This window comes from Nilaparvata lugens, chromosome X (assembly GCF_014356525.2).
Source record: "Nilaparvata lugens isolate BPH chromosome X, ASM1435652v1, whole genome shotgun sequence".
NCBI classification, from domain to species: domain Eukaryota; kingdom Metazoa; phylum Arthropoda; class Insecta; order Hemiptera; family Delphacidae; genus Nilaparvata; species Nilaparvata lugens.
Genome location: NC_052518.1, coordinates 18,132,172 through 18,151,006, shown reverse-complemented (window position 1 = coordinate 18,151,006; position 18,835 = coordinate 18,132,172). Strand labels below are relative to the sequence as shown.

Genomic DNA, 18,835 nt, shown 5'->3' with positions numbered 1-18,835 from the left:
GAAAGTCAATTTAGACCCGAGAGCTTATTTGAGTGGTGGACTCTGTAAGTGCAGAACTTATAGATCCCATCCCGAGCGCGGAAACCGGCCCTTAATCTACAAACATTTTGAACTATGAACTTTCGACTATCGATATTTCTTCTATTTGATTATTTAGTATCAATGTTTCATTTAGCGCTAAATTCGAATTATTGATCCTTTTAAAAAGTAAGTTCTTGACTTCAAAAAATATGAATTACAAATGGTTATTCTCTTAATACTTATTTGATGAGTCATAAAAAAATTATTATTTGTTGTATTGAAAAATGGGTTTATTTACTTTATTTTTTATTCAAATTATTTATCTTTTCAAAAAGTAACATTATAGAAGTTAATTTTATTTGAATTAGTTTCTCACCTAGAAACTTTTACAATTTCAACAAAATTCGAAAGAAATTGTGTGTTTCATCACACTTACTTGGAGTTCAGAACAAGATATCCTATTATCTTAGCCAGATGTTTCTCGAACAAAGCCAAACGGATCCAAAGATATTTGGGTGGCTGAGGCACGCTCAGCCCCACACTGGATGAATTCTTCTGCAACGGTGGTTTTGTGACACTCACACTGCTGGTTAGGGTACCTTGCGTAGAAGGCCGATTAACACTGTCACCACTCGAAGAGGACCTCCTGTCAAATATTTATTTATATATTCATTTTCAAACAAATCATACCTGTTCCCATCCGAATGTTGATAGAAGTATGTCAAAAAAGTAGGTTGTATTCAATCACTTAAATTCAAGTCCAAAAACTAAGAATATTAATTAATACGGCCTATTTCTAGAAGAATTATTAACAATCAATCAATATATAATTTGTAAAATATATTGTATGAATATATGTCTAGACTATTACAGGACGCAATAGTTCAGAATGTACTTTTTATAAATATTGTGAACTCGTACGAAATTGTCCAGTACAAAACTGCTCACTAGTTGAAAAATAGTATAGCAGATGACAGTAGGATATTCAGAATTTTCTCTACTAAAATAATGAGTTAATTCATCTATAGCCTACTAATAATTAATATAATTATTATAATCCTTATTTACGATTATCCTTATTAAGATGATGAATTAGGCAAACAAATAAATTTCTGATATCAGAATATTAATTTAATGAATAATTTCACTGGTTTACTCCTTTTTTGCTCATTAAGCGCGAAACTGAATAATATGATAATTATCCACTAATATCATCTTGATATTGAACTAACCTGTTAGGGTCCGAGTTTTCGATTTCTTGTACTTTTTTGGAAATAACAGCTGCGGGTTCAAAATCTTTGGCAACTTTATGAAGTAGAGCAGTTGTTGAACTCGTTTTAAATAAGCCGAGCACTCTCCTTCTCAATCCTAGAGATAAGCAAGCTTCTACAGCACCTATAGTGAACGCAGAAAGATAAAAAATTTTTATCAATATATAATTATTTTATTGAATCATAATGTGTAGAAAGAAATCAACTCCTTACTATTTGACATCAATTTTCAAACTTATGAAGAGTATAAGACTTATAATGAAAAATTGTGAAGGAATTTCATTTTATTTTATTTTCAATTTATATTTTTTGTGTCCCAAATAAACATTTGCATAATTGAGAGAGGAAAAACCAGATCGTCTTCCGATTTCAGTTGAAAAAATACCGTACTACGGTACTAAAAAACGCATTAGGGTCACATTGGATACGTATATGTACAAGTTCACGGCCAAGTGCGCAGGTGAGAAACAAAATCAAGATCAATGCAAACACTGAACGCTGAAGAGCACACTAACGCCTGCATTTGCTGGTTCCGTTCGGTGTGAGCACCTACAGACAAGTCATAATGTGTTTCGATGGTTCTTTTCAGATTTTGTTTCTTTGGGTCATGCACTATTCCACACGCATTTAAGGACAAAACTAGCCGTCGTATCAGCGCTCTGGTGAAAATAAGGATTTTGAAGAGAAGCAACATTAGATTGTTTTATTATATTGCTAAAAATCTTTCTGAAGCATGCGCTTTGCTTCACATAGGCTACGAGGATGACTTTAAGAGCGGAACACAACGTGTAAGTTCAAATTCAAATTCAAATTGGTTTATTCATAAAATATTACATATTCACAAAATATAAAAGTGTTATAAAATTACATGAATAAATTCTCCCTGCCTGGATGATTTGTCCGTGTGCAGGGAGGAGTCGCAAATTATCAGACAGAGGGCAAACACTAGCAATAATAAAATAAATTACAAACTATGAATAATAAATAAATTTGAAAGCATAATAAGAGAGTTTATTTTAATAATAAATTTTAAAACTCTTGATAGGAAAAAGACAATAAATAAATAAAAATAAAAGTGTCAGCTCGACGGCGGTTAAAGGGCTGAGTTGGGAGTAATATAGCTTTATTAGCGTGGTACTGTGTGTATTATTTGAATGGTATTTTGTGTTCAGAACTAGAAATATTCATCTATATGGAGAATGTAGAAGAACCTCCGCAGCATCTGAACCGATGCAGAGCAGCCACCTGCTCACTCTCCGCTTGTAGACGGCAACGCTAACCCCCTCAGTAGTTGAAATCTCGGCCGGTACATTACGGTAAAGCCAATGGGCTAAATGAAAACAGTTTCCAAGTTGAATTGAATTTCTTAAACGGGGAAATTGAATATTTATATGCAATCTGTTTCTAGTGGGATAATAATGTTGAATTTCATTGAAGACAAAGTTACTTTTTTTATAAAGACAAGTAAATTTTTTATAAATAATTGTTTTATATTTAAAACAGGGAATTCTTGGAAAAGTAAATGTGTTGGATATCTATGATTTTTGGCCAATAGTGTTTTAATAAGTGCTCTCTGTGAGACCGCAACAGGACGCAGGACACCCAAGGAGGCACCGCCCCACGCCAAGATGCCATACTCAAGCAATGTCTGCACATATGCATAGTAGACAGAACGACAGTGCCCAGCACTCAGGACCCTTCCCAGCTGTGCAAAGGCATAATTCATCTTACGCAACCTCTTGCTGAGGTACTGCACATGGGCCACCCAACTCAACTTGTGGTCGAATATTATGCCAAGATATTTGTGAGTTAGGACTTGTTCTATCTCAGGACAGTTACAGTCATTGAAGAATGGGTCACCACATGAATGCATCCTGAGCACCCTGGGCCCGGGGCTATTACGAAGGAATATAGGTAAACACTTGGATTTCGAAATATTAATTGACAACACATTGTTGTTGAACCAATTTTTTAGTTTAACGAGATCAGAGGAAGCATTATTGAATGTTTCAGTCCATGTGCAGCCTGTAGACACAAGTGCCGTGTCATCGGCAAAGAGGAATAATTGACCATGTAGGTGCAACCTGGATATGTTATTGATGTAAATGAGGAAAAGTAGAGGGCCCAAGGTACTCCCCTGCACCACTCCATAATCAACTGCAATAGAATCACTGTCTGTGCCATTTAATGATATTCTCTGTGTTCTATCTTCAAAGCAGCTTCTAAACCAGCTTAAGGTGAGATTCTTGAAGCCAATTGCTTCAAGTTTTGCAAAAAGTATATTCCTATCTATTGAATCAAAGGCCTTGGATAAATCCAGAAAAGAAATTAGAAATATTGCTAAATATTTATTGCTAGGTTGTGTGGTAACATACTTGTTAATTTCAAAAAGAGCATCGGATGTGTTTTTAGAGGTTCTAAAGCCGTACTGGTTGTTAGAAATGATATTGTTGTTGTCTAAGTAATTATTGACTTGGATTTTCACGCATTTCTCAATTATTTTAGCTAGAGCAATCAGAAGGGAAATTGGCCGGAAGTTACTTATAATTGATTTTGAGCCAGATTTGTATATAGGTATAACTTTAGCCAATTTGCAAGACTCCGGAAAACTGCCAGAGGAAATACAGAGATTAATTATGTGTAAAAGCGGGATGAGCAGCCCATGCTTTATCCTTCAACAGCTGAGTCGGAATTGAATCCCAACCCGGCGCAGAACGCCCCCTCACGCGTGGTTCACACCAAAAGTGGTTCACGCGTTTCAGTATCAGAATATTGAACAAAATAAATGCGAGCTTAGGACGACCATCGATTCATTCTTTAGGAAAATAGGTATGTTGAGATTTCAGAAAAAACTTGGTACGTATCTCTGTGAGAATGGCGCAAAGTGAACTTTGCACCACGTCACACACACCTCTGTTAGTTGGCCAATTTTTGGCTAAAGCTGTTATTCCACACCCTCCACACTCTCAAGATCTGGCCCAGCGAATATTTTTTTCTATTTCAGAACTAAAATTCACCTGGAAAGGTTGCTGTTTTCAAAGTGTAAAATAAATTTAAAAAAAAAAACCCTCTGACACAACTACATCACACCCGTCAAGTTCCTAGAAGCATTGGAACAAAATGGAAAAACTGCCCGTAGAAAGCAACGGAGACTAATTTGCAGGGGACAAATACTTTGAAAATTGAATGTATAGCAATGAAAACAGAAAAAAGTTACTAGTCTTTTTAATATAGAAGCTAATAAATATTCCTATGAAAAAATATATATTGTGTGGAAAAAGTTCGGTCTTTTTGAACAGATTTAGGAGTAAGAACTTTTGAACATTGAACTTATTATTCTTCAGCTATAGTAATTATTCTTCTAATTGTGTTATGAATCAATAGGAATATGAACAAAGAGAAACTCTTGAACAAGGACTATAAATGTTGGACATTTAAAAATGAAAATCCCTACAAGAGTAACTTGGCCAAAACCGTTCAATAAGTTACATTAGGCCTAAGTAGTCTATGTACTTCAAAGAGAGATAGGAAGAGTGATTTTATTCAAACTGAACCATCAATTTGTTTCATATAACTCACTTTCCTCGCTCAATGAATCAAATTAATTCGATGGCTTATATTGCTGAACTTATTTTTAAAGAATCTAAGCTTACCACACAAAGAAGTAATCGTACTACTATCTTCATGTACGAATTTACGTGTTACTGCCTCCTCCATGATTTGTTTAACCTGAAAAAATATAAAAATTAATTTTTTGATTGTACCTCTTGCAATTGTCAAGACTAATTATTTATTGAAACAGTTTTTAGATAATAGATTCTGTTGTTTCAGCATTATCTCGTAGACTCTACTAGAGAAAATGTTGTAACAACTGAAACCAAATTATAGTACCGTATTCTAAAATTGTTCTATCAAGTCGTTTCCATTCAATATAAATCACATCACCCTCACAACACGGAAATAGTTATTTGTGCAACTAGTGCGCAAAGTGACAGTTTGCTGCACCGAAACAAACGTTTACGCACGAGCCGTAGGTGAGGGCGGAATGGTTTCTTGAGTGCAGCAGAGGAACTTTGCGCACGTATTTCACATTAAATTTTTCCTACAGTTACCATTGAATATGAGAAGTGGTTGATTATGGGTAAAATGATGGCTGAAATCCATCAAATGTTTGTCTGTATAATTTTGTTATTAATAACAACTTTAATTTATTTTAAACTTGATAATCCAATTGAAAATTAATAATCTATAATTTATTCAAATTAGAAATTAAATTAATCCAATTAATTTGAAAATTTAATTATTTTGAGTAAATATTAATTTCTAAAAAAATTCCAACCAATCAATTTATGAATGAAAAAGTATTATTTGAAATAATGAATACTTAATAATATTCAAAATGTATAATTTAATGACTTCTCATTTTTATTTATTTGAAAATCAGAAAAAGTATAGATAGAACAAATTCGCATCCAAAATACACGCCAACAATGTCAACAGCTGATTGGGATGGCTGCAAAATAATACACAAAGTATTAAAGAGTACGCAAAGTAATACTTTGCGCACTAGAGCGGAAAAGTGATTCTTTGAGTTCTGTAATCAGTACAGGAATGGTCACTTTTCAAGGTAACTGTAGGAAAATTATTTCTGTAGGTGATTTCAATATGGATTTTACAGTATGAGTTAGAACAATCTTTGAACTGAGCCAGTTTATATTGAATCTTCAATCATGTATCACGTGCAAGACTTATGCAATATTAATAATTGTCTTAACAAAAAACTTGAGAGATTAAATTAAAAAAGAATCTTTTTCTAATAACTATAAGGTTTCTCGAACAATTCTACAGGGTGATTCATAATTATGGTAAAATAATTTAATACGTGATAGTAGAGGTAAAAATAAAAAAAAAGTTCTTATAAACATATATCTATAAACGCTTCATTAGCGAGCTATACAGGGTGAAAGATTTCGCCCGGAATTCAGTTCCTCTGGTGAAATACACCGATGCTGAATTGTTTGGGGACTAGTTTTTGAAAAAACTTATGCTGGATTCACTTGGAAAAATATCTGAAAAATTGAATAAAACTAGTCTGGAAGCTGTAGTGTGAGTAGTTTTTGAGAAAAAAGTTGAAATATGCAAAAAATCTAAGTAGAAAAACACAGACTTCTACGTTTGATGCCCAATAACTTTCTTTAATGATCAGTAAACAAATAATTTTTCGCAATAAAAATTGTAGAGAATTTAATTCTGAAAAGAATTATGTAAGCTGTTTAAACTAAATTTAAATAAAAGTTGGATAAAATGAATTTTCTTATGTAACACATTACACCACAAAAATTTGCTGTTTTATGAGGAGAGAACTAATAACTCATAAGTTGTAGCTGATTGCAAATAAAATATTCGGTTTTTTATGAAAAGTTTTTTTTATATGAAAGTAGCATATCTAAATGACATTAAATTTATGATTGCAAATAAAATATTCGGTTTTTTATGAAAAGTTTTTTTTCATATGAAAGTAGCATATCTAAATGACATTAAATTTATACCAAAAGACTAGTAGATTATGCCATTAAGCCTAGGAGGAAGCTCGAACAGAAGTAGATGATCTACTCATATGCCCAAATTATGTTGGTTGTGGACGTTAACGATAGCTGTTCTTGTAAAGTGTGCCTCGTCGGTAGATAAAACGGTTGTTAAAAAGTTTGGATAAACAAGTTTTACTAAAACCCATCGGCAAATACCAGCACGGGGAATACAGTCTAGTGGCAATAGAGTACGAACTTTCTGGAGGTGGTATGGATGTAATTGTTGCTCTTTTAGTATCCTCCAAATAATATATTGATTGACATTAAACTGCACTGACAATCCTCTTGTGCTCTTCTCTGGATGTTCATAAATTTCATTAAGAACTTGTTCTTCTAACTCAACAGTCATAAGATCGGGGTCTGCTTGCATAAATGTGCTCTTTGGATATCAAAGGATCTGTTTCAGACAGACGTTGATGAATAGTGGCAAAAAACCTTGAACTTGGACATACTCGGTTAGGAAAGTTCTCTTGATACAAACGTCTTACTTCAGTACTATTACAGTAGTGTCCCATTCCATACATTAAATGCATGTCAGCTAATTCGGAGTATGAATAATGTCTAAAATTACCTGCCATTTTTTTAAAAGATAACACTTAACACAAAAGCAAAGTGAAATGGTTACAAATAATTGGTTAATAGATTAAACAAAAAACACAGCGCGGCTACAGTAGGCCTAACTTACAGTTTTTTTTTTGTTCAACAGTGAGCTAAGATATTTCTGAAAATAATTTTCAGCTGATAATTTCTTTTAAATATTTTCTTATTTAAAACAAAATAAATCAGCTGTTTTGGAACAGCTGTTATTAAAATCCATGTTCTATTTGCAATCAGCTACAACCTATGAGTTATTAGTTCTCTCCTCATTGCAGAAACAGCAAATTTTTGTGGTGTAATGTACTACATAAGAATACATTTTATCCAACTTTTATTTAAATTTAGTTTACATAGCTTACATAATTCTTTTCAGAATTAAATTCTCTACAATTTTTATTGCGAAAAAATATTTGTTTACTGATCATTAAAGAAAGTTATTGGGCATCAAACGTAGAAGTCTGTGTTTTTCTACTTAGATTTTTTGCATATTTCAACTTTTTTCTCAAAAACTACTTACACTACAGCACGGAATAAGCATAAGCATAGTGTTTCTTTCCTCTGTGACTACAGCTTCCAGACTAGTTTTATTCAATTTTTTTTTATTCTTAGTAAACTACTAGATCAGAAGCTTGGCTCCCTGGCGTCGAAATCCGACATTGCAGAACTGAAGAAATGTTTCAGCGAATTATCCGACGAGAATAAACAAATTAAAAAAGAACTGTCAATTCTAAAGTCAGTTAATAATAGGCTTATTAAAAAAGTTACTGATTTGGAAGATCGTTCTAGAAGGAACAATTTAATCTTTAAGGGTATAAAATATGGAAATAACGATGTCTGCTGCGATGTTATAAAAGATTTTTGTGTTGAAGTGTGGGAGGGGCATACATGTAAATAGAGCACACACTTTTGGGCCGCAAAAAGATAATGCACCACTAATAGCTCATATTCCTGCAGATAAAGACTTTGATTGCATTCTAAAAAATACATTCAAGCTTAAAGGAACTAGTTTTGTGGTGCACAAGGACTTTAGTTACGTGACATGTAGGAAAAGGGGGGTACTGCTTGCACTCAAAAAAGAAATAACGCGAATTGTAGGAGAAAAAAAGATTCACCTGAATGTTGATCGTCTGTTCGTGGAAGGAAAGTGTTTGTGGAGTTTACTGGAGAGTCATGGAAAGGATAAACATTTCATACTGCTAGGTGATTTCAATGGTAGAATAGGAGATTGTCAAATATTACCTGAAGAATTCTTGGCTACTGTAGTAAGAGTCAATAACTCGAGAAAACTAAAGACAGTTTAGTGAATGGTAGAGGTAGGACAATTCTAGAGCTTTGCGAAAGACATGACATGGTAATATTGAATGGTAGAACAATGGGGGATAGGGATGGTGAATTCACATTTGTTAGTGGACAGGGGGCCTCGGTCATTGATTTTTGTTGCATATCCAGTGTACTGGTAGATTTAATAGATGATTTCAGAGTCAATTCAATGATATTTTCAGATCATTTTCCTATAGAAGTTGAAGTGGTCTCCAATAAGCTGCGTGAAGATGAATCATACTTATTACCGCTGCCTAGGTATAGATGGGTGGAAAATGCGAAAGAGGCATATCAGGGGCGTATTAGAAGTAAATTGCAAGACTTATTTATAGATTTACATAGCGCTGAAGAGCAAGCAACTCAGGTGATTAGTGTAGTTAAGGAATGTATGGATAATTATTCGTGTGAGAGAGGAAGAGTGTGTGCAAAATTTAAGCAAGCATGGTATGATTGGGAATGTGAGAGAGCGCGAGTGCGTAGTTTTAAGAATTTGAATTTATTTAGGAATAGTAACACCACTTATGCAAAGGAGGCTTATCTCGAGGCTAAAAACTATTATAAAAATATATGTTGTCAAAAGAAAAAACGTTATTATCAGAGTATGAGTGATAGATTAGCGAATGTACGAGACTCCAAGGGTTTTTGGGAAGCGGCAAAGGTTTTCAAATTTAATAAGAAAATAATAAACAATTCTATACGGTCAGATGAGTGGACTCAGCATTTTAAGGAAATTTTCACCTCAAGTAGAGTAGCAGCATCAGCAGACTATTTAATTCCTTTCAAAAGAGATGACATACTAGACAGTGTGATAGAGATGTCAGAGTTGAAAGCTGCATTGAAAAAGGCTAAGGAGGGAAAAGCACTGGGCACGGATGGGGTACCTATAGTTTTTCAAAAACGCGTCAGAAGAGCTTTTTGAAACGATTTTGTGACTCTTCAATCATGTATTAGAAAATGCAGACGTATCAACCAGTTTTAGGGATGCGGTCATATTCCCTATTCACAAAAAAGGAGATACGGCCAATGCAAAAAATTATAGAGGCATATCATTTGTGAATGCGCTAGCAAAGTGGTTTGCAGGTGTTTTGCTGGCTAGGCTTGAAAAATGGGTACATATAAACAATGCACTCTGTGAGCACCAAGCGGGGTTTAGAAAGGGCTATTCCACGATTAACAATGTTTTCAATTTACATAATATTATAAGTTTGAAATTAAGAGGAAGAGGGAAGAAATTATATTGTTTCTTTGTGGACCTGAAATCCGCGTTTGATCGAGTTGATAGGGCTGCACGTGCTCTTAAATTATATGATATAGGTCTATCAAATAAATTCGTTAGAGTTATCAGTGAGCTATATAGAGATACAAGAGCTAGTATATGGTGCAACAAAGAGATGACAGATTTTTTTCAAACGGTCAGCGGTTTAAAACAGGGCTGCTTGTTATCTCCAATTTTGTTCTCCTTGTTTATAAATGATTTGCGTGATAACATGGTGGAGGGTGTATGGATTGATGAGCTGAATGTTAAGTTATTACTCTATGCCGACGACTTGGTTTTGTTTGCTTCTACTCCAAAGGCCTTACAGAGAATGATTAATAATGTAAATGAATACTGTGACAGATGGGGATTGGAGATTAATACAGATAAATCTAAGATTATGGTATTCAGGAAAGGAGGACGATTGGCTGCACATGAAAAATGGACCCTAGGTGGTAACTCTATTGAGTTGGTAAACAAGTACAAATATTTAGGAGTAGTGCTTACTCCTCAGCTTTCATTCACACAGCATGTAAAGGAACGTGTATCGGTAGCTGAATTTGCGATAAATGGAATGTGGAGAAATTTTATTGCGAAGAATGATGTAGGAATTGAAGCAAAGTGGAAAGTATATCATGCTGTTATGAAGTCTGTGGCAGTGTATGCAGCACAAGTCTGGGGGTTCAAGTACTGTGACGTATTAGAGTCTTTACCTAGATTTTTTGTAAAAAAGTTGTTGGCATTACCTAGAGCCACACCCAATTATATATTACAGATGGAACTGGATTTAGAATCAATGTATTTATATGTTTTAAAAATGCACATCGAGTATATTGCTAAAACCATGAGTCTCGGCAGGCACAGATTAACAAGAAAATTGGCTGAGAAAATAATTAGATATAAGATATCTTGGTTTAAGGAGTGGATGCGTTTGGATATAGAGTATGAATGTAACTTAGCAGAATGTTTGGTGAATGGAAGTGAATGGAAGAGTGAATTTGAGTGTATGCATGAGAGAATGAAAGAGAAAAATAGACTAAGTTGTTTGCAAAGCGCAACTAATTCACGATTTCACAGCGTTTATCATATTTTAGACATGAGTAGAGGAAAGAGCTATTTGAAATCTGGATTGAACAGGAAAATGATGAGTTCTATTCTAAAAGCTAGAGGTGCATTATTAAATTTGAACTATGGACATGGAAGAGAGGAAGAGCAGTGGATTTGTTCAATGTGCAATATGGGGCAGAGGGAAAATATTAAACATTTCATTGGAGTATGTCCAATCCTAAGTGGAGTTCGAAGAGCCTTTTTGGGGAAAGTGGAATTGAGTGACTCAGAGGTCATTGATTGGCTCAATGGAAGTGATTGGTGGAAGCTGGCACGGTACGTGCAACAAGCAAGCAAAATAAGAGAGTCACTAATCAAAGAATTCAATTATTGAATTGAGTAGGTCATAATAGTAGTAACATAGAGAAACAATAGCGTAAGTAGATATCCCCATGGTATAGGGAATTTATGTCGCAACTTTTACTGTTATCCCCAAGCCGATTACTGTCGATTATTGTCAATTTTTACTGTTTTGTTGGGGTGATAGTGTATGAACGGCACAATTTGAGAGACTACCAGCGTCACACAGCTGCATAGGAAAGAACTATGTGAACTATCGGCTTGGGATAACAGTGAAAGTTGCGACATAAACGCCTTATACCATGGGATATCTACTTACGCTATCGTTTCTCTGTGGTAGTAATTAGTAATTTGGCTATATAGTGGCGAAAGTATGACATTCAATTAAAATCATTCAAGTATTGTTTTTTCTTCTGTTTTGTTTTGATGAAGGGAAAAGTTTATTATTTATTCACTATGTATTTTCTATTCATTATTTTAAGAATATTGCATATTATTTTTATTTCTAGGATAACAGTATCATAATTATAATTATCAAATTGTTAACTTTATTTTTAGTTTTGTTGATCGAAGGATATTAATCAGTTAGGATAAAGCATTGTAATAATGATTCAGTAGATACCGACTCCTGACAAACAACCTTCCGGTTATGTCAAATTAGTCTTTTATACAGTTCACTAGGTTTATTAAGAAGTATTTTTTGTTTTGAAATTTTTTTGTTCAATATGTTGTATGCTTGATGATTCGTTTGGTTTTGTTTTTTAAATAAAGACGATTATTATTATTAACTACTTTTTTAGAATGTTTGTTCACGTTTTAGATTAGAATATTTTGATCATCTCAACACAAATTATTATAGTGGAGTATCATAATTGGGATTGAATTTATTATTAGCAATGTGTATTTTAATTTTATATTTCATCTGTATTTGTAATAATAATATAATGGTTGTATTCAGTTTCAAGACTCCAGAAAGCAATCTGAGAACAAGAATCTTTGACTGTAGTTGTAAAAGTTTAATGTGAAAGTATTGAGTTGTATTTATGCTACGAATGTTCATGTCAACGACAAGTAATTTATAACAGAGTGTTTATTTATTATTTAAAATAATCATATACGTATCTAATTATAGATTACTTACCTCCTTGATAACATTCCGGATGAGCTTTTCTTTGCCATTTTTATCTGGAAACGAGAAATGAGTTGTAAAGCACAGATAGGCTACAAAATTCATGTTGTATTCAAAAACGGGTTACTCTTCTATTTGAGCACGGCATTGGCAATTATTTAACAAAATGTATAATAAAAGATTAAATTTACAATACATATTATAGATTAAAGTAATGTAAAAAAAGCAGACAAGGTGTTTATCAACTAAAGAATGTAGACCTATTTTTCACACTAAAAGTACATAGGCCTACTGTATAAAGCTGGATTGCCACACTCCAGTCACCAGTGACAGTTAAAGTGACCGGGACTAAGAATATAATTGCCATAGATTCAAATGGGATTATTCATACTAGGGACTATTCATACATCGCTAGGCCGTGCTGAGTGGGAACAGTCCCACCAGAGCTCATGGGAATTATATTTTCACTGTACACAGGCACTTTCACTACCACTGATGGGTGGGAACCCAGCTTAATTAAGATAATGGATAAAATCTAATATGTAGGTATCAGAAATATTATGAAAATAAATTTCTCATGAGGAAAACAGACAGAACCATGTATACCTTTATTGGACACAAATATGTTTGAAATATATTCTATAAAGCGTTTGACCCTTATTACATTGGGATACCAGTGTTGAACTTATGTGAACCAAGTTGGGATACCAACCAATCAATGGTATCCCAGCGGTGACAGAGCAGGCAACTAGAGTGAGACACCAGCCGAACACCACACCTGGTGTCCTGCCATCAAATAAACGTAATAAGAACTGGTACTCCGCGACTCGTACGGATACTTGGTTTCCCAGCCTGGTCCTAATGTAATATGGGTTCAAGAAAGTTTTGAATGCAGCGATGTAGCGTACCTACATTTTGTCATGTCACCAGAGAGGAGATTCACTCCCTCACCTAAAGCAAAGCTTGATCGAGTGTCGACCTGATATTATACTGAGCTTCACCCTAATATCATTATTATAGATGATATTACATATTACTATTATTATAATTATTTCGTGTTTTGTCTCCATTTTACTGGTAGGAAGGTGGCATTGGCTATCAAACACTCATTTCTTTGTGAATATTTAAAAATATAATTATTAAGTTATTATTATAAAAAACAATAATTTGGTATTAAAATTATGTATCCAGAGGGTACCATAGAGAAAAGGTAGCATATGGTATATTTTGTTCTATTCCATAACTTGCAAGAGTGATTTCTTAGAGTTTTCATGACTGGTCAAGTAACGACACTATTCAAGTTATAATGCGAGGTACACAATTGGAGAAGACCAACTATGATGTTAGGTTAGTACCATGTTCTGCTACAGTTTATCAATTAAAACAGTCAAGGGTGGCATTTCACTTATTCATAATGGTAAGTAATACACTTATCATGCACATGATACCGTAGGTATGTGTAGGTAGTGTGAGTTTATCAGATTACTTTTTAAGAAAGTGTGTAGGTAGTGAGAGTATCGGATTACTTTTCAAGAAAGAGACATCATAAAATAGTATACAACAGTACGTTAACTTACAAAAAACCTCCTTAATTTTGAATCAAATCTAATTTAAAATTGAGAGTAATTTTAGTATAACTCAATCTGGATAAATGTGATCCAGGTATAGGGTCACACGTACCGTAGGTCGTATACCGTACGCTAAGGGTGTGATAATTGAATGTGTATAATTTATTAGGTACAAGTGCCGAGTTCACGTCAGATCATGCATGAGCCAAGAAACGAAATCTGCAAAGAGTGCAAAGAGCCATACAAACACGCTGTGACGTGCATGCAGTTGTAGGTGCTTACACGTTACCGTAGGCCTACATACTGAATGCAACCAGTACGTGCATGCGTTTAGTGTGATAGAGTCTATTGCTCTTTCCATGGATTGTTTCTGATTTCACTTGCACATAATAATACGCATTCACATCAATGTGATCACACCCAAAGTGGTATTATACCAGACTTATTTGAGGAAATGGGCAAAAGTAAAAGTCACAAGAAACTTAATCTCAACCCAGCTGTGACAAAACGTTAATGCAGAACAAACTACTAGAAAATACTAAAACTATACCAAAGGAGAAATATCACTCTATTGATAAAATATAAGGCTATAACATGCTGATGCTAAGGTGCATATGTTAGCTATATTGTTGAATGCAATTAGGTCTCATTGTATAAAGGCGTATATAAAGGTTTCACAAGTATGACAATTGTGTAAAAATGCGGAATTACCTGATCCGTTAACATCCATCTTGAACGATTTTTAGAATAAATTCAAATATTGAACAATAACAACAAGTAATTTATAGCACTTGGTAACTGTAATTTACATCCATATGATCAATTGAACGAGCTACTAAGCACGGTTTGTTCATGAAATCTACATCACAGTTGAGTTTTGAATCTGTTAATTGTTTCGAAAACTCAAAATTTGGAAGAGCTTTAGGGTTTTCAATGTAAATATACTAAAATGATATTATGTCTAAAATTCTACTGATATCAACCAACTAGCCGACATTTTCTTATCACTAGATTCAACAGAAGATGATCGCAACCAAATAAAACGAGTACCAACTGGTAACAGTCACCGTAGTGAATTCCCGTTAAAGCTGGTCCGAACGATCCCCCAACAAAGAAAGCTACTGTGGAATTGGTATAGAATTCTTTTCCTCATCACATTTCTCAATAACATGTCTAATGATATGACGCGCTTCACTATGCAATGTTTGACCACTCTTTCTAATGCCCGACATTGTTATAAAAAAACTAGACAGTAACTAAAACTAATAATCTGTTATATAGGTAATATAAGAAATTTAATTTGAACTGCGCTAATTCAATGTGCACTCGCTCGTTTCACGAACTGAATTGAGCTGGAAGCCGTGCAGCGACCTCTATTCAAAGAAAATGCATAAAGTCTGGGAAAATTGCAGGAGCTCCGTAATATTTTTGAGAAAAATGGTGGATAATTACTAAAAAAACCCTATGTTTTTCATGATTTTCTCAAAAATGACTAGACCGATTTTTTTTCAAATTCATATCCTGTATAGTTACTTATCAGCTCTATCAACTGGCATGTGTCTCCTTTCTGGGAAACTAATGGGGGGTCCAACTCATCCTTGAGAAATGGACTTTGTAACGTGCATGAGGTAGGTAGGTAGAGCAGTTCATAAAAAGAACACATAGTCGAGATATTCAATCTGTAGAACAGCTGTTTTGACAACTTAAAAAAAATCATCGAATTTCACAATTTAACAAAGGAAAAAGTACTCTGAAAACAATTATATACAGTACACACATATACAGAAGTCTGATCATAGTTTCAAATATGGTGCCGCCAATCATCATTGTGTTATTCCCCTAGATTATTCTTGTTTTGAATGGGGCTTACAGTTCAATGAGCAAGGAAAGTTGTGTGAGTGTACCACACCAGATTTTTTTATATTGCTAAATCAATATATATAAATAGCAGGAGCCGTCAGTAATCTCTTTTCTTTAAAATTATGTATTCAAGAGCACATTGTATTAATCTCATAAATTATCCTAATAGCTTTCTTCTGCAGTATGAATATTCAATTATTCTCGATACTTTTTCCCTGAAAAATGACTCTATAACTCATAACTGAAAGAAAATAAGCGTGATATACCAAAAGAACAGTTTTTCCACTCCCTACTCTAGCTAATACTCTCAATGCAAACAAGGCTTCATTCAACTTACTAGTGACATGCGAATTATGTACATCCATTTCGAGTCAATCTCCACCATCAAACCCAAGAATGTCGTGAAATCAGAAGTTTCAACTCTACTCTGAGTCTTCAAGTTCATTCCAAATGTGTATTATACTTACACTACTGAGACGTATAGTCAGTCACTGGACTTACTTCTTGCTAACACCATCTTTTATTTGTTTTGTCATAAGTAGCTAGAAAGATTACCAGAATAATTCATTGAAAATAAGATCACAAAGATTTGAATACATAAGGTGAAAAGCTCGGTATATGAGAAAGTGTACTTTTGAAGCTTAAAATCTCTGAGTAATTGCTTACATTTCTTCAGTAGATTTTTCTCTACAATATTTTTTTTTATTTCTTCATTGGCATGTTTGTATCATCTACTGTATTCTGTTTTCTTTGTGACCCGTTTTGCTCTCATATAAGTAGTCCTTTCTTAATATTACATCTATAATATTATTCAAACTCCCTTACAGGGCTCAAGCTTAAGGCTTTTCTGGAAGAATCTGTATCATTATTTTTTGATTATTTCATTCATATATAGTATTATATTGTATGATATCATGTATATTTTTGAATACAGTAATAACAATTATTGTTAAAATGAGTATCTGCTTCTTAATACACCTGTTACACTTTTCAGTAACCGTTATCACAGAGAACGGAACTGATCCAATAAAATGCGTATTGGAACTGAGCATGCGTATTACGAAGCGCAAACAGGTTAGCCAACACCAAGCTACTAACATCAGTCTTGAATAATGAGTTTCATAAGTCTTAAAAAATGCAGTCTCTCTGGGATGATTTCTTTCAAATTGTGAAACTCATGATAAAAAATTATTCTATAAGGCTCACATTTTTCCAGATAATGTCAGCATTATCAAATAATGTTAAGGGCAGACTGTCTTATTTGGTTACATTCACATGGAATTCCAGCACCCCTGAAAAGTAGCGCACCTAAAACCCAGTGCATATTTTCTAACTCTGGAAAGTGAGAGCGCTTTTCAAATTGGAGTGCTTACTGAATGCTCGTTGCTAGCGCACAAACTTTGTTTTTGCTTGCAACGCCAATATTATATATTTTATTATTATTTAGTTTCAATAACAGCTTTTGTATTTTTGTTAGTAAATTTCTAATGTATGAAACTGAATTTTGTTTTCCATGTTTCGTGAATTATTTATATGAATTTGGCAATAAATTTGATTTGATTTTTATTTCTGCAAATAAATAAAGCGCTACACTTTACAATGTGTTCTTTGTAGCCTGCATCTTGTACCGAAGTATCCAGTTCATTTTTTGAAAGGTGTATAATGATAAAAGAGGTGGAAAGCACAATTCCAAACACTTATCATGACATGTATATAAATGCATAATGCACATAAGTATGCATACTCTCACAAAATATTAATAGGCATAATATGAATATCAGTTCATCTTCAATGACAGATTCCAATATAGTATTGAAAGAGAATGTTTTAGTTCCTCTCGATCTAGGCTGAATTAAACTAGATAAAAATAACTAGTCAACTTAGTTTAACTAGATGAATATAGCCTTAAAGGTTCTGTTTAATGATGTCTCATAATTAAAAGGGAAGGTTAGAAAGTTGGGATTTTGCTTTTAAATGACAGTGTAATGCTACGAGGGTAGGTTGATAAGTAATGTATACATGCTTGTAGAGCAAAAACTAAATGTAACCTTCAGAAGCTTGCCTGGTGGCATGTAGAAGCTCTATTCATCCTCTACATGGCTGTGCAGTTTGAAGGCGTTGCGTTCATCCAGTTTGGTTTGGTTAGTGGTTTGTATGATGTTGTGTTATGTAAATGCGAATTAAAAACACACTGTTATCGATTTTTTAATTCGTAAGGGAGTGAATCCTAGTGAGATTCATCATTGTTTGAAAGCTGTTTAATTCTTGATTCTTCTCAATAATGATCTATGAAATGGTCTCCTTTGACACAGTATCACTTCAAAAATTGTTCACAGCATTCCAATAATAGATTCATGCACAGATTTTATGGTACCTATCCCAATTGTTCAATAATAATAATTATTATTAATCAGTCATCCATTGACCGCCAATGGAGGGGGCATGCGAATTCATCAAAATTAAAGTCCATTATCTAAAAAGTCATATTTTAATATTTTTTTAACCTAACTTCCCAAACATTGCTCATAATGAGCAATAAATTCCTCCCTTGAATATGAAGATATATCCAGTAACTCCCTCTTCAATTGAGCTCTAAACTCCCTTCAGATGTCGTGGTAATATAGGTATTATATAATCTTATACCAGAGATTTTTACACCTCGCTCATATAGAGCTGTATGATGGGCATTGCCCCTTAAGTTTTGCCTATCTTGTCTCATAATTATGGAATAATGCTCCCATATTGAATGAGCTCACATATTTCTTTATGAAACATATAGTTTCAAGGATGTATAGGCTAGGCAATGGTAGGATTTTAAA

At 33.8% G+C, this 18,835-nt stretch overlaps 1 protein-coding gene across 1 annotated transcript in view; it reads right to left on the bottom strand.

Moving 5' to 3' along the window:
- The window catches only part of LOC111045180 (small G protein signaling modulator 1-like), an 80,953-nt gene extending 65,788 nt beyond the window's left edge, over positions 1-15,165 (bottom strand). Inside the window, exons 1-5 of the mRNA XM_039441839.1 lie at positions 14,868-15,165; positions 12,601-12,644; positions 4,946-5,021; positions 1,254-1,416; positions 458-667 (exon numbers count right to left, since the gene is read on the bottom strand). Coding sequence (XP_039297773.1) covers positions 458-667; positions 1,254-1,416; positions 4,946-5,021; positions 12,601-12,644; positions 14,868-14,886 — 512 coding nt within the window. The 5' untranslated portion in view covers positions 14,887-15,165. The remainder of the gene's footprint in view (positions 1-457; positions 668-1,253; positions 1,417-4,945; positions 5,022-12,600; positions 12,645-14,867) is intronic.
- Between the last annotated feature and the right edge of the window lie 3,670 nt (positions 15,166-18,835).